This window comes from Dipodomys ordii, unplaced genomic scaffold, assembly GCF_000151885.1.
Source record: "Dipodomys ordii isolate 6190 unplaced genomic scaffold, Dord_2.0 Scaffold70, whole genome shotgun sequence".
Classification (NCBI taxonomy): domain Eukaryota; kingdom Metazoa; phylum Chordata; class Mammalia; order Rodentia; family Heteromyidae; genus Dipodomys; species Dipodomys ordii.
Window position 1 is genome coordinate 5,545,842 of NW_012267286.1, and position 23,332 is coordinate 5,569,173.

Below are 23,332 nucleotides of genomic sequence, written 5' to 3' on the forward strand. Positions count from 1 at the left end.
TATTAAGTGACCAAATAGCATACTGTAATGTAATGACCATTATAATGAATCTACTTTCTGTCCAGGAGATTACGCCTAAAGATTCACTAGCAAGCATCATACAAAGGGAATCCAGATTATCTCTATCCATATCTATATATCAGTCTGAGATAGAGGCTCAAACTCTGTTTCTGATGCTTTTGCTCATTGACTGGCACTCCACCACCTAAGCCATGCCTCCAACCCCCAGAAAAGAACCACTTTAAATGGGCCATTGCTGCTTATAATCAATGGTGGATGATTTTTTTGTCTAATAATATAATTAATTGAGCACTTTCTACAATTCAGATAATCTTTTAGGTGTAGATTCATTTCTTCATTTATTTCTCACCAGAACTTTATCTCCATTTTACCTATAAAGAAATGGACCCAGTGAGAGCAGGGAGAGATAAAAGAGAACCGTGTGTGTGTGTGTGTGTGTGTGTGTGTGTATGTGTGTGTGTGTGTGAGAGAGAGAGAGAGAGAGAGAATGAGAGAGTATGTGTGTGTGCAGATGTGTTAGGCTTTGAAATCAAGACTTAGAGCTCTCATTTAGCATTTCTGCTGAAGGCTGATGCCTCTTGAACCATAGCTCCAATCCGTCCTTTTGCTGGTGAACTGGAGATAAGAGTCGCTCAGATCTGTCTGCCTGGGCTGGCTTTGAATTTTAATCCCTACATCTCAGCCCCTTGAAAAGTTAGGATTGCAGATGTGAGCTATTAGTGCCTGGCTAAAAGCCTCTTTTTTTTTTTTTTTTTTTGGTCGGTTGTGGGGCTTGAACTCTGGGCTTAGGTGCTGTCCTGTACTCTTTAGCTGAAGACCAGTGCTCTACCGCTTGAGCCACAGTGCCACTTCCAGTTTTCTGGTGGTTTATTGGAGATAAGAGTCTCATGGAGTTTCCTGCCCTGGCTGGCTTTGAACTGTGATCCTCAGATCTCAGCCTCCTCAGTAGCTAGGATTACAGGCGTGAGCCACTGGCACCTGGCCAGCCTCTTTTTTTTTTAACCCTATAATTTCTACCTTGAAAAATGACAAAAGAGATTTTATGACTTCCAATATATCATCTAGGCATCCCATCTCTAGAGTCTTTGTTGCTAGTACTCTGTTCTAGCAGCCATGGGTAAGTATTTATTGAGCATCAACTTGAGTCTCCATGTGCCTTCACCTGCTGAGTTTGGTACCTACTCTGACCGAAATGACAACAGGCAACGAATAAGTAATGACAGTCCCACACTGTGGAAAAGATGGGGGTCCATCAAAGGCACCCTCAGCCCGGACAGAGGATTTATGAGAGGACCAGCACTTGTACTACCTTACAATGATGCAACCACAAACCCACAGGAACCAAATTGCCTGTGCTGCTACTTAAATTTAATAAATACTTGTTGAATTACTAGTGTTAGATGATTTGAGAAGGGTAAAAAAAGGTACTGTGGATACTATCCCACCATCTACACTGATTATTTTTTCCTAAGTTCAGGATCCCTTCAGGTTATGAGATCAAAAGTCAAATTCCCAAAGAGTACCTAAATCAGAATTTCTCAACAGAGCATTGATCAATCCTAGAGTCTCATGTTTCATGCTTCTTATCTCCAGAGACATGAACAAGATCTGGCAATTCTAGTCCTAAAATTGTACAGGGATTTCATGGGCTCACCACACTAATAAAACACACTGTTCATTACATCAAATTGTGAAGTCATACTTTTCTTTTTCCCCTTCAGTACTACAGATTGAACAAGCCCTCCTGATGGCTAGGTTCTCTGCACTTGAGCTACTTATGTTTTTGAGCATTTGCAAATATCATTCCTGCTTAGCTCAAAGCCTCTGAAAGAGAATAAACTATAATCGAAGTCAATAGGGCAGGTGAGTTTTGTGTGTATGTACATGACTAAAATCAATATTGTGGTCGGGAGATTCATTAAAAAATTTCTGAAAAGAACAACCAAGGAAAACAAAAATATTCAAAATATTGGCCTTGGAATAACTAGTATAAGTCTAGGACAAGAAGAAAAGGTCAAAAGCTATGTACATATGACCACATAAGATGATGTTAAGTGAAATGAACCCCAAGATAGGGACACAGTGGTTTTTTTTCTTTCTTGCTATTTTTTTAACATATTCAAAATGTACTACGTGATTTTTTTCTCTCTTGTATGTTCTTCCCCCATGGTATAACCCCTGTTTTCACTGTATTTGATGTTGGTGCCCTGCATCTTGTATATACATTTTCTAACTTGGGAAGGGGAAGGGAAATAACAAAATGCTGAAATAAGGATACAGGCTGACCCATTGTAACAATGAGATATACAAGACACTATGTTGAAAACAAACTTTACAACTTGGTGGGGGAGGGAGGAATTGGGGAGGTGGGGAGGGAAGAAATGGTAGGGAAAAAACAAAGGAGGAGGTAACAATGCTCCATAGGAAATGTACGCATTACCTTACTCATGTAACTGTAACCCCTCTGTACAGTATTTTTACAATAAAAAACATATTAAAAATATTGACCTTGGCTCTTTATGCTAGAAGTGATTAATACTTACATGTTGTAATTAATTTAAAAATTTATGGAAACTTCATAGTGTTTGTATGTGTATGTGTGTGCATACATGTGTGTGCACATGCACACACCAATCTTGGGACTTAAACTCAGGGCTAGGCACTGCCCCTGAGCTGTTTTTTGCCAAAGGCTAGTGTTCTACCTATTGAGCTCCACTTTTTTTTTTTCTAGTTAATTGGAGACAAGATTGGCTTCAAACCACAATCCTCAGATATCAGCCTCCTGAGTAAGTAACTAAGATTACACGCAGGCATGAACTTCAGCACCTAGCCCTCACATTATTTTAAGTGACCTAATTTCATTACAAAACTTACCTCGCCAAGGCAAAAGCATCATCAATAAGACTTGCACGGTCAGCAGAGGAAAAGTCCTGAGGAGAGACAGAAGCACAGGTTCTTAAAAACTTTTTTTGTTCTTTTTATTATCCTGCTTTGCAGCTTGCTTTGCTCGGGGCCTAGCACACAATAAATCCTTAATGAAAGACCCTTGAGTGAAGGGTTAGTGTTATATCCATGAGCAGAAAAGTTAGATTCTACTTCTCAATCTCTTGGTAAACTTCATTCCTTGGACATCCCTCAATCCCACAGGCTCCCTGTTTGCACATAACACAAACAAGACCAAGATAAACACTGTCTTCCTCAGAGAGCCTCTCCCTTCTGTTTCTCTCCCCATCCCCTTCCTCCGAGGTGACCACACAGTTACAGAATTCTCCCTCTCTCTCCCCATCACATCTAATCTCCATTAAACTGAACTCTCTCGATAGCTAGATAGATAGATAGATCGATCTATGTAGATCGATCGATCTATCTATATCTATCTATCTATCTATCTATCTATCTATATATATATATATATATATATATAGAGAGAGAGAGAGAGAGAGAGAGAGAGAGAGATTTAGTCAGTCTTGGGTCTTGAACTCTGGGCCTGGGCAGAGTTCTCTGAGCTCTTCAGCTCAAGGCAAGTGCTATACCACTTAAGCTGCAGCACCACTTCTGGTTTTCTGGTAGTTAATTGGAGATGAGTCTCATGGACTTCCCTGCCCAAGCTGGCTTTGAACCACAATCCTCAAATCTCAGCCTCCTTAGTAGCTAGGATTACAGGCGTGAGCCATCAGCACCCGGCTGAACTTTCCTTTTAAGCCACCAAGATCACCTGAGACAAATCTCTCTTCTTCAATAGCTTTTTCCTACTTCCTCTCCCTACCCAGCCTCTGCCTGCTTGTTGTCCAGTTCTAAGCCATTCTCCTCAGAAAGCATAGATTGGGGGCTACATGGAAGCTCTTCGGTGGTTCACTTTTACCATGTCATCTAAGACACTTGCTGACCTGACTCCAAGCCCCTGTCAGGTCATCTCCAGCTCAGATGGCTTTGCTCATCACCTCTTTCCTTCTCCTCCTCTATTGGTTTTGCTGCTTGCAATGCCTTCATTTTCTGTTGCTGATGCTTTCTTGAACTGGGAGGGGGGTCAGGAGAGGAGAGTGCCAATTTTCAAAATGTAGCAAAAAGATCATCTCCTAGTCAAACATAGGCATACATGCCTGTAATCCCAGCTACTTAGGCTAAGGCAAGAGGATTGAAACTTCATAATCATCCAGGGCCATTTAGTAAGACCCTGTCTTAAAAAATAAAATATAACAAAAAATAATAAAGGCTGAGGCATAGTTCAGCATAGAGTGCTTGCTTAGAATATGCTAAGTCCTAGGTGTGCAATTCCCAGCACCATAAGTAAAAAAACACAAAAACAAATGTAAAAGTCACCTCCTCAGCTAAACCTTCCTAATATTCCTTTGGAGAGTGACTTACTCTCATATTAAAAAAAAAGACTCTCAAAGTGTATTAAAAAATTAATACCATCCTCTTAGCACAAAAAATAAAACAACACAACCAATGTTGTCTCGTACCTTGTGGTTTAAAGAAAGCTCTGTTGCTATCCGGAACCAAGTTTCTCCTTCATAATTTACACGATAAAACCCAATATGATCTGGGTTTATTTTGAGAAGAGCATTTCCACCAGGATTAGGAGAGTTCAAAGTGATTCCTGCGGTAGTAAATAAACACTAATGAGAAACATGTTTGCATATACTGTAAACACAGAGAAATTAGACCCAGAGGGGCGAAAAAGAAAAGAAAAGAAAAAGGAATATTAGCTCAAGGAGTCAAGTTTGATTTGGATCCAAAGCCCAAAGCCTAATTCTTATTTAGTTGCCTAACTTTAGAATGTCACTGGAGTGACTAAGCTGAAAAAGAAATAAGTAATGTCAACAAACATCCTGTCATTTGTGACTTATACCTCTTACTAGCAGAAGCTTGTCAACTGAGCGGAATAATTCTATGCCAACCACTCCTTCAATAAAAGGAAATAGTGCTCAAAGACACAAAAGTCCAGGCCTCACATTCCTAATCATAATAGATTAATTACATAATGAATATTCACCGGGGGAGCCTGAGGAAGGGATAAAAGTGCAAACATTTGAAAGACTATTTTGTTTATGAATATCAACATTGAAGTTGATGGAGATGGCTGTAACTAAGCAGAATAATGATTTGAGAGTCAGCAATGCTTTGCAAATGTCAAGAAGACCTACAAGACAATTGGAATCCACAGCAACTTTATTTCTAATCCATTCCCTATTTGCTATTATATTTGTCTTTGTATGTAAGGTCTTCTGCTTCCTCATTTCAATGGACAATGGTAATGCTTTGCTGCACCAATAGCTTTAGCAAATTCACTTTCTTTCTTAAGCAGCACTCCATATTTACATAGGACTGTGCTATGCACAGACATCCAACACAGAAGGAACAGAGCCTTATTTTTAAGTAACACATACATACACTTCAAATCCAAGTTGTTCTCTGGCATGAGCAGTTGTTTGTGAGCATTGCTTCTATACTTTCCAGGTTTTTGTTTGTTTGTTTGTACGGACCATACACAGTTTACATGGTGATGTACAAACACTTGGTATAGTTGAGGAATTTCAAATAGTTGAATGTCATAACAATGGAAAGGAGACAGGAAATAGGAACAGACACCAAAACTGAAGACCGAGCTTCAAGGAGAAGAGAAGTAGGCAGAAAGCTCTGCAGGGTTTTTAAGTATTTTGAGACAGGATATTGCTCCACAGTCCAGGTTGGCCTTGAACTCATGATCTTCCTGTCTCTGTCTCTCAAGTGCTAGAATTGCAAGCATGTACCATCACACCTGATGGCACACCTGATAGAGATTTTGTTTTGGGGGGGGTGAGTCAATTGTGGGCCTTGAACTCAGGGCCTGAGCACTGTCTCTGAGCTCTTTTGCTCAATCTAGTGCTCTACCACTTGGAGCCACAGTGCCACTTCTGGGTGGTTTTTTTTTCTTTCTTTCTTTATGTGTGTGTGTGGGGGGGGGGGAGTTAATTAGAGATAAGAGTCTCATGAACTTTCCTGCCTGGACTGGCTTCAAAGGACAGTTCTTAGATCTCAGCATCCCGAATAGCTAGGATTACAGGCGTGAGCCACCAGCACCCAGCTAGAAGAAGAATAAAAAATAAAAATAAAAAAGCAGGGAAGTAGCAAGCACTTTGGAGGAGATTCAAGTGACAAGATAATGAATTTAGAATCCATTGTAATCATCTAAGGCAAGAAAGAGTGAGGACATACACTGGGGGGCAGGTGATAAAAGCAGAAAGGAATTGATGTAGTTAAGAGATAGCTGTATTACAGGTAAAATCAACACAGCTCTTCTCCCAACTTGATGGGACATTTAGAGGAGCGAAAAGAGCCTTGCACGACAGGATGAATAATGGTGTTGTTATTAGGGAACAGAAGAAGGTAAGTCAGTTTGGGGGTGGGGAGGATGATTTAAATTTGGGAAGTGTTTACAAGGTCTGGAAGATATCCAGGACACAGTAGTTTTGTTTTATTATTTTTTTAATATAATCTATGAGTACACTCTTCAACCAGACAATACGTTTCCTCAGGAACTTTCAGAGTAGGTACTTGACAAATTATAAATCCTTACTTCACTTGTATCATAGTAATCTTTTTTTTGGGGGGGTCATTCTCCTATGGATAAGTTATTGAAAGGAAGCTAATCTTTTGACAACCTTAACACTTCGAATGTTTGTATCAGGAGGAGAGTCTCTCGCTAAGCATAAAGCCATACGTGATGGAAGAAAGAACATCAACTTTTGTGTCTGACAGACTGAGGATAAAATCCTTTCCCTGTGGCCAACTGGCTGTGTCACCTAGGCTAAATCACTTGACCTTTCTTGTGTCCCTGTTCACCAGGAGGAACACCAGGGATTAAAAAAATCCCTCTCGGGGCAGTTGTCAAGATTAAAGAAGATCATATAGATAAAGTATTGGTCAGCTCATTACAAGATTTGTGCTCCACAGATGGTAGCTGTCCTCTTGATTATGAAAGGGACGAGGCTGCCAGTTCTATAAATAGCCAGGCAAACATAAATAGCATGGAGAAGTTCCTGGCAATCTAGCCAAACACTGTAGTATTTTAGGGGTGCTTTATATATGCCCAGTTAAGCCTGTCTAGGGTTACTGTGATTTTTCTCACTTTATAGACAAGGAAGTGGAGATCCAGGAAGTCAGTAGTTAAGGACTTCCCAAGTTCACACTACCCAACAGCTGGCAGCAGCCATGTACTGTGGAGTTGTTGAGCTCTATAAAGAAGTCGGACTGAACTATTGATGCCTGTTCTTAGCAGCACATAGATGGAAGGCTGCATGTTTCATTTCCATTTTTTTTTCTGATTATAACCCTGGCATGTGTTCTTTATGGGATACTTAAAAAATACAAAAAAAGAGTATACAGTATATGGGATACTTAAAAAATACAAAAAAAGAGTATACAGTATATAATTTTTAAAAAAATACCTTCTGGGCACCGGTGGTTCACACCTGTAATCTTAACTATTCAAGCAGCTGGGATCTAAGGGCTCTGGTTCAAAGCCAGGCCAAGCAAACAAATATGAGAGACTGTCATCTCCAATTAAGCAGCAAAAAAGCGGAAGTGACAGAGTACCTTTCTTGAACAAAAATAAACAAGAGCCTGAGGCTATGATTTCAAGCCTTGGTACTGGCACACCCCCACAAAAATATATGGGCAAAAGCAATAGATGTATTGCTAGGCCTGGTCCCTTTTTTTTGCCTGTTCTATCTCTGCCCAGATACAAAAGTTTCATGAAGAATTTCAAACATCCCAGCAGGTAATGGAAACACAAGAAGAAAGAAAATGGAACTTCTGAGTTCTGAGCTGGTAGACAGCCACCCAGGAGAGATGGCCTGTCAAGGAATACCTCCTTTGGGCCGATGCACAAACAAACAAGAAGCTTTTATTGCATGGAGCCACTATTGATAGTTTCTAAATACGATAATTAGGCTCACCTGGATAATATTATCAGACTATCACAGATTGATGACATCTTTAAAATAATTGATCTCCCTTAACTCTCCCCTAATCCTTACTAAGTAAACTTTCTTTGTGGGAAGAGTTACCTAATTAGCTGGCCATGAGTACACTAGTTCACTAGGCCAGTGTATTTTATCTGGGTAAATGAACAAATTAGCATTCTTGGTTAATCTCTTGTATGTTTGGTTTAGATGAATAAATCTCCCAAAGACCTGGTTAACCAGGGCTGAACTGATGAACAAGACTTCTGAACCAGAAAAACCGAATCCATAATCACTCAATCAAAGTCCACACATTCCACAAAGCCAAGTTTGCAAGCTGGAAGAAAGTCCTTTTCTATACAAACATCTTTTGAGAATGCATGTTCAGTTATACCTATTATATTTTCAGCAAACTCAGTCTCTGTGACAGTCAGAATTTGGTGATCTAAATTCTCCACAGTTTGGAAAGAAGAGTTATAAAAAGTTATCCCAAAGCCTCTACCTCACCTTAGAATTTCTCCTTACTGTTATATATAAGAATATCCATTGTAAATACTGGGTTTTCACTAGACTGATTACCTAATTACTAAATAATAATCTTCAATTTTTCTAAGTGTTATGAAGCAGCAAAAGAAGGGCAAAAATGTGATATACTACTACATGAGGACCTATTGAAAATAGCCAAAGAGTACCTGATACCAAAGTTGGAGACATGCCTAAAATATACACAGGAAACCATTTGGGGCAAATGAGCCTCCATTAAGCAAAGATTCTTAGGATATATATCCCCATTTATTGATCACAGAGGACACAGAGGACAAGGGATATGACATGGCTTATAACTTACTTGAAAAAGAGAGAGTACATTAAGCTTAAACAAAATGCTTTGTTTGAAACATAATATAAGTTCAGGTACTATCCTAGCTACTCAAGAGGCTGAGATCTAAGAATTGTGGTTCAAAGACAACCCAGACAGTAAAGTCTGTGAGACTCTTATCTCCAATAAGCCAGCAAAAAGCTGCAAGTAGGAGTGTGGCTCAAGTGGTAGAGCACCAGCCTTGAGCAAAAAAGAGTATCTTGGCCCTGAGTTCAAGCCCTAGTAGCAGTACACACACACACACACACACACACACACACACACACACCAAAAAACAAATAAAAGTATATAAAGTAAAAACACTAGGAATTAAGAGTCAGTGAGGCTCACTGCATAAACCATATTATAGAAAAAGTAATTAGAATGATTTATCTTGTCATAAATTCTCAGTGAGTAATAATAGGAATAGTAAGGCTGGAGAAATAGATTTGGGAAGGAATAAATTCATTTTAAAAGAGACATCCAAGCCAGGAGCTGGTGGTTCACACCTATACTACTCAGGAGGCTGAGATCTGAAGATGGTGTTTTGAAGCCAGCCTGGGCAAGAAAGTCTATGAGACTTTTATCTCCACACACACACACAAAAAGCCAAAAGTGGGGCTGTGGCTCAAGAGGTAGAGCACTAGCATTGAGCAAAAAAAGGTCAGGGACAGTGCCCAGGCCCTGAGTTCAAGCCTCAAGCATAGCACCCCTATAAGAGAGGGAGAGAGAGAGAGAGAGAAAGAGATTCATTTAAAAGATGTTATTAGTAATTATAGTCTAAAATCAGAGTTTTGTAGGGTACATTGGAATAGCCAGAAAACAAAGTTTCCCTTCCTCTTTTAGTGTTAGAAACTGCATGTTAATTTCTTACCTAAGGCTTCAAAGATCATGTACATTATGAAAGTAAAGGGAAGACGGGGGAAGGGGCAGTCCCTCTTTTGCCTGTTGAATCAACAAAGCAGCTCAGAGCAGGGAGGCGGGGCTGGTAACAGGAGCTGGTTGCCCATTCTGTACCCTCAGGACGTGTTTGTCATCTGTGCTCTGAACTGAGAACTGAAGACGGCCTCGGACAGGAAACAGGAACTTATTGCATTGCCTAAAAATGGAGCAGGCACTTTGAAGTAGGAGAGAGGCAGCTAGTTTTCTTCTGGCTGGAAGACTAGTCATGATCCTAAATTTCAGATAAGGGCAGTTGGTCATCATAGCTCATCATAGCTCTGGGAACATCTAAGCCTCTTTCTTTATCCATTTGTTCACTCATTCACTCAACAAAACAATAAGAGGTGTCTGCAGAGATATAGAAAAGCAACAGCAGCCACAAATAAGCGCCATTTTCTCAAGAATTAGTCCACAAGGAGGAGAGACACCAGTCCACAACTATTGCCAAAAAAAACAAAATTGTGTTAAGTATATTGTCAGCAGGAAAGCAAAGAGCAGGAGAGTTCTATTTATTCTCACTTCCGAGGTACACCCTGTATAGAGCACTAGCTTTCTCTATACCTACTTAGACTTCATCATCAGCTGGTGAGCTCTTGGCTTACATATTCTTTAGGAAGCCCACATCTGGACTAATACTTGTCTGTGAGTTCCCTTCACCTTTCTGTATTGGCCTGCTGACTCAGCAACACATGACAAGACAAGTGTCTACCCCAAAACAATGCTGTCATTCTCTTCCCTGTGAAATATCCCCAAACCTACCTCTGTATCTGGCATGTAAGTTAGTTGTGATAAATGCTTGTTTGAAGGAAGGAACTAAGGATTAAATTCATATTCCAAGTATCTTGCTTAAAAAGTACATCATACATACTAGGACAATATTTATTACAAACTCTCGAAACTCACTTACAGAAGCACTTGAGTAAGGCTTAGTCATCTGGAAAATGTGCTTGTGTGGGGTTGCTATTCCAGGAATACGCTGGGTAAATTGTGTTAGGGTGGATGGATGGATGATGCATGCATTTACATTTATAAACAGTAAATCAAGTTTCTGCCAAGACCTCCTTCAACTTTCAGTTAAACATGGGGACAAAGAGGGAAAATACGTGGTCATCACAGCTCTTCCAATCTCTGAATGAAATCCTAACCTTCTTACTATGCTTTTTACTAGTGCTGGCACACCTTTTTAAGTGTCTTTTTTTACTCTGTCTTCTCCATTTTCTTTTGCCAAAAGTCCTATAAGTAAGCAAATGGTTAGAAGGGAAATCATAAAAGATAGAGATTGATATTCAAACACAGCATAAACTTATATGTGAATGCTAAGACAAAATGACTTTGGTCTGGGGTTTCTGAAAAAAATTAGGATAATTGCTAACCACAATGTTATAAGAATTGTTAGCATAAATGATGAAGAGGAAATTTTATTGTAATATTTCTCCTTGTTAAGAAGGACCCTGAGAGAGGACTCTTATCTTTGTAGTAGCACAGCTGAGAAAGTGTGTTGCAAAACTGAAAATCACTAAAGGTTTTCTAATGGAATTTACAAAGAAAAGAAAGACCAGTGGCATGAAAACCTCCTGTAGACAGAATAACGCTTGGACACAGATGATTCTAGCAGCATTTTGCAGGGTTAGAACAACCAAGAACCTACCAACTGGTACTTAAAGTATGGTGTGTCCATAAACTAAAATACAATTTGGCACTAAAAAGGATAAAACTGGGCTGGGAAGGTGGCCCAGTGGTAGAGTGCTTGCCTCACATACATGAGGCCCTGGGTTCGATTCCTCAGCACCACATAAGCAGAAAAAGCCGGAAGTGGCACTGTGGCTCAAGTGGTAGAGTGCTAGCCTTGAGCTGAAGAGCTGAGGGACAGCACCCAGGCCCAGAGTTCAATCCCCATGACAAAAAAAAAAGGTGAAATACTAATACTATAGCATCCAGGAGGCTTGAAAACATCAAGCTAATTGAAAAAAAAAAAAAAGACAGCCACAAAATACCATACTATAGAGACTTAGCTTAGTTTGGTGGTTTTTCTGGGGCTGGGATTATGGGAGGACAGAAAGGTACTAGTTTACTGGCTGTCTTAAAGTAACCCTGCCTATTCTTTACCTAATATTTCTATGGTAGCACTGAGGGTTGAAGTCAGGGCCTCATACTCCCTATCTTATTTGCACTGGATATTTGGAGCTAGGATCTTCTTTTTGCCGAAGCCCCCACCTGGATTATGATCCCCCTATTTCATGCTTCCCTTTGCACCAGGGATGATGACTCCTGCCTGGCTTCTTCACTTGAGATGGCGGTCTCCTAAACTTCTGTCTTTTGGCCTGGGCTAGACTGCAGTGGTGAGGCTTCCAAGCTCAGCTTCCCACCTAGTTGGGAAGCTATGGGTTGAGAAAGGGGTGCACACTCTCGGAGATGAGGAAGACGCTGGACCGTGTTGATGACTGCACATACCTCTGAATATGATTTAAAAACACAAACCAGCACCGGGTTGTCCATTTTCAACAGGTACATTGTAAGACTGAGGGTGTGGCTCAGCGATAGACAAGTGCTGGGTATGCTCAAAGCCCTGGACTTTCTTCCCACCCTGGCAAGATTAAACTAACAGACTATATGGTATGTGGAATCGAACTCCATGAAGCTGCTTTGCTAAAAGTAGTCAGGCAGGGTCAAGGTGAATGCAGACATGATTGCTGTTTTAGAATATTCTTTAGAGACAAGAAGACATGTAGCCTCGAGGAGCAAGAGGAAAAAGTCCACACCAGATGCTATCCTAGATCAAGCCCTCCTGGGATGAAGAGAAGAAGAGACTTGCTTGTTTTCAATAAAGAAATGTTCTGAGACACAAAGCAAGCCCAAAGGGAAAAGTATAAAACAAGATTTGTCTGCGATTGGTGCTAAAACCTACCTCGTGGGTTACTTCTTTACAACAATTTGGGGGTTTAGGATCATGTCTCCTGGTTTTTATGTAGCTCTACTTTTTTTAAAGTAAGAAAATGGAAAATGAGTGAAGACCATGATGGTCCTAATTCGATAAAAAGCATTTTTAAATCGCAGACTGTGTCACATAATATATTAAGAAACTCAATGGTTTATATATCTGATATATAGCACAGCAAAGAAAGGAAGAAAGAATGAGTGAGAGGAAGAAGGAAAAAGAGAAAGAAAGAATTATTGATCTCCCAAGAACTGAGCATATAAAGCTGTGGAAAATCATTAAAATGGATAACTCAAGTTAGGAAAAAATTTTCATAAAGATTTGGAATCATCTATAAATTAAAAAGTCTCTTTTCACTGAAATTTATGTAAGTTCTTGCTTTATCATTGTTTTTCATTTGTTCTTATATTAGTTTAATGAAGTGCATCAATTCAGAGAAGAAATAAACCATTAGCAATATTTACCTCCTTTTTCTGACCTATTGTAGACTACAATACTTGATACATTATTTTCGGTCCATTTAACTGGAATATTCCATGTGTAACTAAAAGTTTTAAAAAAAGAAAAATTTAACTTCATTACTCAAAGAAAAAGAAGAAATCACAAGTAAAAATCAACCAGATAAATATACTTTCCTACCCATTGTGTAGTACACAACCCATAATTAACACAAAGCCCTTTCATGATGAAAATAGTGACCTAATTGTTCACAACTTTTATAAACCAATAATATGTAGAACTTTGCATCAAAACTGCAAGATTATTCAATTAAATGCTTTGAGGCTTTGGAACAAGGCTTTTTGCAGAATAACCTGCAAAGTATAACACATTGTACTAGAAATTGAACATTTCCCCCCCCCCACACACACACACACACCACACTTTCATGCATTATTGTTTCTGTCAAGGAATACATAACTTTGTAAGTGGTCAGAAGACAGTTCCATCATCATGCGAAGAAAATATGTTTTCATCATGAGAATGCATGTGTTAGAAAGGTAATAAACTTATCATTAGGTAAGTTTATTTCCGGGATTCTAGGTGTAATCATTAGCTATTTACTATTTTCTAGTATCAGGGGAAACCTTGTTTTCTTTGTTGTTGTTGTTGTTGTTGTTGTTGTTTTGTCTGTTATGGGATTTGAACTCAGGGTCTGGGTTCTGTTTCAGAGTTCGTCTGCTCTCCCACTTTGAGCCACAGCGCCACTTCCAGTTTTCAGGTGGTTAACTGGATATAAGAGTCTCATGGACTTTCTTGCCCTGGCTGGCTTTGAACCATGATCCTCACATCTCAGCCTCCTGAGTAGCTCGCATTATATGTGTGACCCACCAGCACCCAGCTCTTACTTGGTATTTTGATATATATTTAACTTTTTAGTGTTCAGATCTCAAAAAGAAATCTTAAATGTCTGTTTTCACTTCAGCTCAGATCAGAAAACACAGCATGTATAGAAAGAAGATAAACCTCTATGATAAATTTACTTCTAGGTATCCTATTATTTTTCATTCATTCATTTCAATACTAGGATTTGAACCCAGGCCCTCAATCTTGCTAGGCGGGTATCACACCTCTAATCCTGGTTCTATTAATTTCTGACAATTTGTAGAGCCCTTTTGCTCTTTGTCCCCTCTCTAGGGCATTGTGCCTTGGTTAATGGAATAACAGTTCATAAATTTCTTTTCTGGTTCCTTAACTATGTTTCTTATAGAGCCAGAGCTTCCTTTATTTGTTTGCTCACATGGGACTTGATGTTTGATAGTCTTTTTTATGGGTCTAGGATCTTTCATTGTCCATTCATATTTAAGGGGGAAAAACCACTAAGTTGGTTATTCTTCTTTGATGTGTGTGTGTGTGTGTGTGTGTGTGTGTGTGTGTGTGTGTGCGTGCGTGTGTGTGCGTGCCAGTACTTAGACTAGAATTCAGGGAACTGAGGCTGGTCAGGGCTGAAATGCTACCACTGGAGCCAAAACTACACATTCAGCTTTTTCCTGGTAAGCTGGAGATAAGAGTCTCTCAGACTTGTCTGCTCAGGTTGGCTTTGAATCTCGGATTACAAGTGTAAACCACCAGCACCTGACTGAGTTGCTTGCTCTTGGTGGCTGGTAATCTCTGTACTACTTCAGAAGGAGATCTGGTTTTTGAAACAGCCTTTGCAAGAGGCATTACATGTCCTGCAGATTACACAACAGAAAAGACTTTGCTTTGAGAATCCTAGACCTCACTGACTCTGTTTGCTAGATTTTTGCATCTCTGGATCTTTCTACTCTTCACCATAACCTATAGCCTGCGTAGGAAGAAAAGACCTCTTATTATTATGTGCCTATATACCTTCTTCACCAAGTCTCTTATGCTTTTCTTCCAGGATTTCCTGGTAGGTACCATTCCACCCACTTATATTCTTTAACAGAATGTTTGTCTGTTCTACTGTGCCAGTACTGGGGCTTGAACTCACAGCCTAAGTGCTGTCTTTCAGCTTTCTCTCACAAGACTACCACATAAGCCACAGCTCCACGTCTAGATTTTTGGTGATTAACTGGAGATAATAGTTTCAATGGATTTTCCTGCCTACTCTGGCTTTGAACCAAGATCCTCAGATCCCAGCTTCTTGACTAGCAAAGGCCTGAGCCATCAGCACTGGACAGGTTTTTGTTAGTTGTTGTTGTTGTTATTTTTAGTGCTTTCATTCCTCTTTTCTCTGACACATGCGAACACTGGACATAGATAGATGTGTTTAGCCCAACATTTTGAATTGGAGAGCCCTTAGCTGGTTTTGAACCCTTTTTTTCCTTAAAGGCACAGTGTCTTTATTTTACCATCCATCAACCATGCACTCAAGAGCAGGAGCCAAGCAAATGACCATGATTCCTGCCAGACCTCTGCTTTCCTTTTGAGCTGTGTGGTCGAGGCTTACCCGAGGGCTGAGGGTGGTTGTGAAGGATCAGCGTGGGAGTCGAGCAGAAAGCGCTTTTGAGAGATGTCTCTCAGGTTATTCACATTGAGAACAGGGTAACCCATCTGGCTGGTCCACGTGTCCATGACTTCTTTCACGGGGAGATTACTTGCCTGAGATGGAAAGAAAAAGTAGATGAGTTAATTTCTACACATGAACAAATAGAAAGGATAGAATAATCAGCACAGGCAGTGATTGGGTAACTGTTGGAAAAGTAAACGAAAAAGAACCTTGGAGGAATATACTTTGCCATACCTCTTCAAGCGATTCCCAAAAGTCTGAAGTTTTTGCATTCTTGAAGTGGAATTTTTTCAGGTACATCTAGAGGCGAAAGACAGCCGAAGCTTTAGAAGACAGCATTAGTTTCTCACACTTCCATAGCATGAACTAAACGCTGTGCACAACTGTCCCAGTTCTGCTCCAATGGCACAAAGCTGACCATAGAAAGCACTAATACATGAACTGCCTTCCAATGAAAGATCACTTAGTGGCTATTTTAACCCTATGTCATTTTCGTGTCATGCTGTATTTTCTTTTCTTTTCAATCATTTTATTTGAGTCTTTTTAAAAAAGCTGTTTATTTTATTTATTTACTCATGTGCTTGAATTGGGGTTTGAACTCAGGGCCTCATATTCTTGCTTAGCTTTTTCTCTCAAGGAAGGTGCTGTATACAGGGTGTACCTCGGAAGTGAGAATAGATAGAACTCTCCTGCTCTTTGCTTTCCTGCGGACAATATACTTAAGACAGTTCCATCCACTTCCAGCTATCTTGGAGATTAGTTGGTGATCAGCATCTCATGGACTTTCCTGCTCCTCCTGGCTTTGAACTTCAATCCTCAGATCTCAGCCTTCTAAGTCACTAGGTTATAGGCCTCAGCTGCAGTAATTTTAAAACATAAAAACTCATTTTACTATATGAATTTGAAAGAAAATAGACCACAGGCTGTGTTTGGCCTATTTGTCTCTGATGTAAGGAAATATACAATGTTTTGAATAGCACTAATGATAAATAGTGGTGAATAACCTGAAAAAAAATTATTTACTTTATAGACTAGGTCTTCATTTAATGTCTTCTAAATAACAATGAATCTCTTCTGGAATGTGATTTTAAAAAAATAGAAGGTGTCCCCTATGGCAGACTGTTCATTAACCCTCTGTATACATGAGTTTTTAGATACTGTGTGATATATATATATACCAAGAGAAAAAAAAAAACCACTAATCTCCTCATTGTGTAGTGGGTACTGCATGAGGTACTCTACAAAACTTTCTAAAGAGTTCCTGCTTTATCTTTCCTATTACTTTCTAATTGTCTTCTGTAAAGCCCAGAAGTCTTAGCTAGAAATGAAACCTTTATTAGTGTTCTTAATAGTTGACTTTAGTAGTAGTAGTAGTAATGCCAGTCCTGGGGCTTAAACTCAGAGCCTGGTCACTATCCCTGAGCTTTTGTACTACTTGAGCCATAGCTCTACTTTCAGCTCTTTTTGCAGTTTATTGCAGATAAGAGTCTCACGGACTTTCTTGCCTGGGCTGGCTTCCAACCACACTCTTAGTCTCCTGAGTAGGTATGATTATAGGCGTGAGCCACTGGAACCCAGCAATAGTTGACTTTATACAAATCATTTCACCTTAAGTTGCCACATTTCTATTTCTAAATCAGATTATCATCTAAATGTTTTTTTAATTTCAAGCACAAAGAGAAAAAAAATAGCAGAATTTTAGGAAGACCAGAGGGGGCTGAGAGCCCTTAACCACTACTGTCTTATTTGTGCTTCTGGTTTTCACTTCTGAATATTACCACTAGAGGGCAGACAAAGGAAGGGAGAACAAGCAATCTATTATTTATTTTTTTTTGGGGGGGGTATTGATTCCAGAGTACTGTAATGATCATTCATTGTTATTATAATAATAAAACAATTATATGTTTAGTATAATAATCAAAGTCATAGCTATATACTAATTACTATTTAATAGTATCACTTTTTTGAGGTACTAGAGTTTGAGCCTAGGGCCTTGTGCTTGCTAGGCAAACTCTACCCTTTGAGCCATGCCTCCAGCCCTTTTTGCTTTGGTTTATTTTCAGAGAGGACCTTGCTTTTGCCCAGGGGCTAGGTCTGGACCATGGTTTTCCTACCTCCATCTCCCAGGCAACTGGAAATACTGATGTGCATGACCACCCTGGCTTGTTTGTTGAGATTTATTTATTTATATTTATTTATTGCCTGGGATGGCCTCAAACTTCCATTCTACCATTTCCACTTCTCATGGAAATGGGATTCTTTTCATGTGCCAGCTATGGAGCTTGTACTCAGGGCCTGGGCATTGTACCTAAGATTTTTTTTTGCTCAAGGTTAGTGCTCTACCACTTGAGCAATAGCTCCACTTATGGCTTTTTTTTAATGGTTAATTGGAGATAAGAGTCTCATGGACTTTTCTGCCTAGGCTAGGAGCTAGCTTCGAACTGCAGTCTCAGATCTCAGCCTCCAAAGTAGCCAGGATTTATAAGCATGCCCACTTTAACTCTTACATTTTTTTTTAATTGAAGAAAGCTACTCTGTCTTAACTATGAAGTTTCTATAAGAATTCTGAAACTCGATTTCATGTGCAAGGTTTTCATCACAATTATTGTTACCAGATTTAAAAAAATAACAATGTATGTATTCAATCTCCTGAGCCTACGGTGGAACGGGAATTTATATAGACAACATAGTAAATTTCTATTTTAATTTTGTTTCTAGTGATCCTTCCCAAACAGTCTATAAAGAAAATTTCTCTCTGTCCAGATAATCACCAGGTGCTATTCTAGCCCAAATCACATGACAACCTAGGTTGTGGTATCTCTGGTTGATACTGGTTATTTCATGTTACACAAGGGGAGACAAGGTTATCAGTGTTCTACCACGAGTATATGAGGAAGGTATTTCCTGGCTCCACCATTTCTATCTTCCTGAGAACACTACTGATCCTGGAGAACAGGAAAGGATGGATGCATGTCTCAATTTCTGTCCTCCTGAGTTCCTGTGGAACTCAGGAGCTATCACTGAAAGATGGGAAAAGCTCAGGGAACATTGGTGAGACGAGGGCTATCTTCACTGATCTGGGAGCTTATCAAATGGCCTTATCAAATGTTGATCTTGACTTGCTTGCAGATACTAGCAAGTAGTTGAAGATAGAAAATGAAGGAAAAAAAAGTGGTGTTTAGTTTCTCCATACATGCATACAACAGCACTATCACAGCATAAAAATTAGTAGCTATTCAATTCAGTTCAGTGTTTAGACCATTTTAACTCTTCAGGAAAATTAATTATAGACAAGGTTTTCAAAATTAGTGATCACGTGGATAACAGGTTAAAAGCATTGTGACTGTGCTACGGAATTATGGCTAGCTGGTAATGTGTTTAAATGTGGTTGTTTGTAATAATAGCAGCCTAAGCTGCTAATACATATACAAAGGTTATCAAAACAATAACTAAACAACAATTTGAGTTTCTCCACAACACTCCTGGTTAATGATAATTATAGACATGATGTAGACCCTTAACTTGACAAGGAATCACCTTTTATTTCTTGTCATATCATCTACCCCCGAGTAAGAGAAGAGGTGAATTATCTTTAATGAATCGCCTACCTTACCAATTATTAACCACAGAACAGTATAATTTACTTTTCATATCATTCATAGTAATAAACCATACCTGACATCCTTTCTGAAATTTCTCTGGTGTCATCCAGTCTTCAAGCATTCTCAGGATAGAGGCTCCCTGTGATAGGAAAAGGTAATGCATTAGTAAATGTCAATTACCACTTTTGTGACATTTCATGATTGTTCCTTCAAGATGACTCCCTTAGATTATACTGTTGTAAAAATGAGTCTTTTAGTGTGAATATATGGCATGGTACATCTCCTGTACCATTGCTTCTAAGTAACTAGAAGACAAAGTGAACTTGCTAAAATGATCATTTCATAGACATGAGGTTCAAATCAATTTTGCACTTCCCCAAATGAACCAGCAGGTGGAGCGTTGCTAATAAAAAAGAAGCAGAGTGGGGGGGGCGGGGAGGGAGGGAAATCAAGTTCTTGGATGAAGAAAAAATTCAGAAAGTTTTAAAAATCGATCTCCACAGTGGAAAAAATGTGTTAAACATAGGGAAGTAGAGCTGGGCGCCAGTGGCTTACACCTGTAATCCCAGCTACTCACAAGGCTGAGATCTGAGGATCACAGTCCAAAGCCAGCCTGGACAGGAAAGTCTATGAGACTCTTATCTCCAATAAAACACCAGAAAACTGGGAGTGGTGCTGTGACTCAAGCGGTAGAGCACTCGCCTTGAGCTGAAGAGCTCAGAGACAGCATTAAGGCCCAGAGTTCAAGCTCTACAACCAAAACAACAACAACAACAAACCATAGGGAAGTAGAATTCCAAGAATTACCTTGTTAAATAGTTTAACCTAAATTCATACATATAATTAAGGCATAAACGCTCCACAAAAGTAGTTTATCTTATTTGGTTTTCTTTCATCTAAAAAATTAGACAATTACCTCTGTTTTCTAACTTCCTTTTATGTGTTATAAGAGTAATACTTAGAGGCACTAGTAATAAAATTTTAAATCAATTTTCAAGTAACTAATCAGAAAAATATTATCTCCCTTCTTAGTAATTTTTACTATCATTTATCAACATATTAGATTATTTTGGGGCCCTAGTAACAAGATTAAAACTTTGGGCAAATTTATTTACTTATGATCTAATACTTTAATTCTCTAGAATATCTAGGACTCAGAAAAAAAGTGATTCTAACTTTTCTTGTGTAAGATGTTAAAAGAAGCTATCAGTAAATTAGAAATTTTTAACAGATAGGTAAAAAGAACCATTGATAATGTGAAAGAAACATTAATAAAAGAATTCTTCAAAGATGCCATAGAAATAATATGACAGGGAAAACCAAAAATATACTATGAACTTCAATACTAATATTTTCCTTCACTCAAACTAACACTGATGAGCATTTATTTTAATTATTAAACTATATAACTTAAACTCCTTCTAGGCACAGCCAAAGATATCTTCAGTTACTTTTTGTGACTTGAACTCTGAGCCTAGGTAAAGACTAGCACTCTTTTACTTGAGCCACAGCTCCACTTCTGGTTTTCTGGTGGTTAACTGGAGATAAGAGTCTCATGAGCCAGGCACTGGTGGCTCACACCTGTAATCCTAGCTACTCAGGAGGCTGAGATCTGAGGATCATGGTTCAAAGCCAGGCCAGGCAGGAAAGTCCATGAGACTCATATCCAATTAACCACCAGAAAACCAGAAGTGGCGCTGTGGCTCAAGTGGTAGAATGCTAGCTTTGAGCTGAAGAGCTCAGGGACAGCACCCAGGCCCAGAGTTCAAGCTTCACAACAACAACAAAAAGAGTCTCACTGACTTTCCTTCCTGAACTGTGTTCAAACCTTGATTCTCAGATCTCAGCCTCTTGAGTAGCTAGTATTATAAGCATGAGCCATTGGGATCCACCGGAATACTGTATGTCTGTCTCGAAGTGAAGTTGTAGGAGATGTTTCAAGAGGGAACCGGGAACATAAAACATATAGATTTTCAGCAATGTTTTGTAATGTTTTAGTGGTTAAAAATGATTCATTTAGGGCTGGGAAGGTGGCTTAGTGGTAGAGCGCTTGCCTTGCATGCATGAGGCCCTGAGTTCAATTCCTCAGCACCATATAAGCAGAAAAAGCCAGAAGTGGTGCTGTGGTTCAAGTGGTAAAGTGCTAGCCTTAAGCTAAAGAGCTGAGGGACAGCGCCCAGGCCCAGAGTTCAGGCCCCATGAGGGACCAAAAGAAAAAAAAAGTTTCATTTACAGCAGCTAGTATCATTAAATCTTATATAAAATGGATAAGGATATTTTCTTCCAACAGAGTCAAATTCAAATGTTTATGGGAAACATTAATGGGTTCTACTAGAAGAGCATAATATAAACTTCATTTATATATAAGGTAGTCCTCATTGATTGCACAGCAGAAACTAAATGTTATTTTCTTCCAAGAATAAAAACAACTTTAAATTGAATGCTTAAAGTCATGTGTGTATGTGTGCATATGTGTGCGTGTGTGTTTGTGCGTGTGTGTATGTGTATATGTGTGTGCATGTGTGTATGCGTGTGCGCACATGTGTGTTTGTGTGTACGTGTGTGTATGTGTGTACGTGTGTGTTTGTGCATGTGTATGAGTGTGTATGTGTGTGTGTACGCGTGTATACGTGTGTGTTTGTGCATGTGTGTTTGTGTGTATGTGTGTATACGTGTGTGCATTGTATGTATGTGTGTGTTTGTGTGTTTGTGTGTGTACGTGTATGTGTGTGCACATGTGTGTATGTATGTGCATGTGTGTGTTTGTGTGTGTGTGTGCATGTGTCTGTATGTGTGTATGTGTGTGTACGTGTGTGTGTGTATGTCTGTATGTGTGTATATATGTGTGTATGTGTGTACGTGTGTCTGTATGTGTGTGTTTGTGCATGTGTGTATGTGTGTGTGTTTGTGTGTGTGTATGTGTTGTGTCTGTATGTGTATGTCTGTGTGTATGTGTGTGCATGTGTCTGTGTGTATGTGTGTCTGTATGTGTATGTGTGTTTGTGCGTGTGTGTGTTTGTGTGTGTGTGTGCATATGTGTACGTGTGTGTATGTGTGTGTTTGTGTGTGTTTGTGCGTATGTGTACGTGTGTGTATGTGTGTGTTTGTGTGTGTTTGTGCGTATGTGTACGTGTGTGTATGTGTGTGTTTGTGTGTGTTTGTGCGTATGTGTACGTGTGTGTGTGTGTGTTGGTACTGGAACTTGAACTCAGGGCTTCCCGCTCTCACTTGGGGCTTTTTCACTTGAGGCTGGTGCTCTACCACTTGAGCCACATCTCCCCTGCTGGGATGGTTAAAGTCTGAATGTTTCATTATCACAAAGAAAACAGTGATAAGCAAAAGTAAAAAGAGAAGGAAAGAATTTTAAAGTTGAATTCAAACTTCTGTGGCCTCAGGCAGCATTGGTTAATAGCCCTGGAGAGTCATGGGAAGACTCAGCATGCAGAATGAAGTTCTACAATTACCATTCCCAGACAGTGGGTAGGAGAAAGTCGATAAGCAGAAAGACGCTCAGAGCAAAGCCCTGCTTTCCCTACCTTGCTGTAGGATATCCCATCAAACACAGATGTGATCTCAGCTGGCGTGGTGACCGTGACAACAACGGGATGGGATGACATTAAAGAGTCGTCTTCCTGTACAGGCAATACATCTTCCAATAATACCTGTTCACGCTGAAAAGACAGAATGAGCCAGGATTGTATTTCAGAACACAATAGACAATCACAAGTGTGTGTGTGGGGGGGGGTAAATAGACATGACTCAAATGGTCTATGTTTAAAACATTTATAAAGCAAATGTGAAAGGTTCTGTGTACATTTAAAGCAAATGTCTTTTGTTGTACTGATGGCTTTACCTGGATGTCATGCCTTCCTTCTTTCTTCTGTTTGTTCCTTGGATGTCTCCGATGACCAGCCATGACCAGCAAGCATTAGTAAAGCACCACTCATACTTGTGGTTTTCAAACTTGTCTCAAGTTTTTCAAGGCCTCCTCTCCTCCCTTCTCACCTCACAGGGCTAATTCTGAGAACTCATCCAGGCCTACTGGTCAAAGGTGGTGTT

The 23,332-nt window shown here is 39.5% G+C and overlaps 1 protein-coding gene across 2 annotated transcripts in view; it reads right to left on the reverse strand.

The window, feature by feature from the left end:
- The window catches only part of Enpep (glutamyl aminopeptidase (aminopeptidase A)), an 81,997-nt gene that overhangs the window by 23,018 nt on the left and 35,647 nt on the right, over positions 1–23,332 (reverse strand). For both annotated transcript variants that reach the window (XM_013023803.1, XM_013023804.1), the window contains exons 7-13: positions 22,810–22,944; positions 19,347–19,412; positions 15,906–15,971; positions 15,612–15,763; positions 13,165–13,244; positions 4,485–4,621; positions 2,896–2,951 (exon numbers count right to left, since the gene is read on the reverse strand). In XM_013023803.1, the coding sequence (XP_012879257.1) occupies positions 2,896–2,951; positions 4,485–4,621; positions 13,165–13,244; positions 15,612–15,763; positions 15,906–15,971; positions 19,347–19,412; positions 22,810–22,944 (692 nt within the window). The remainder of the gene's footprint in view (positions 1–2,895; positions 2,952–4,484; positions 4,622–13,164; positions 13,245–15,611; positions 15,764–15,905; positions 15,972–19,346; positions 19,413–22,809; positions 22,945–23,332) is intronic.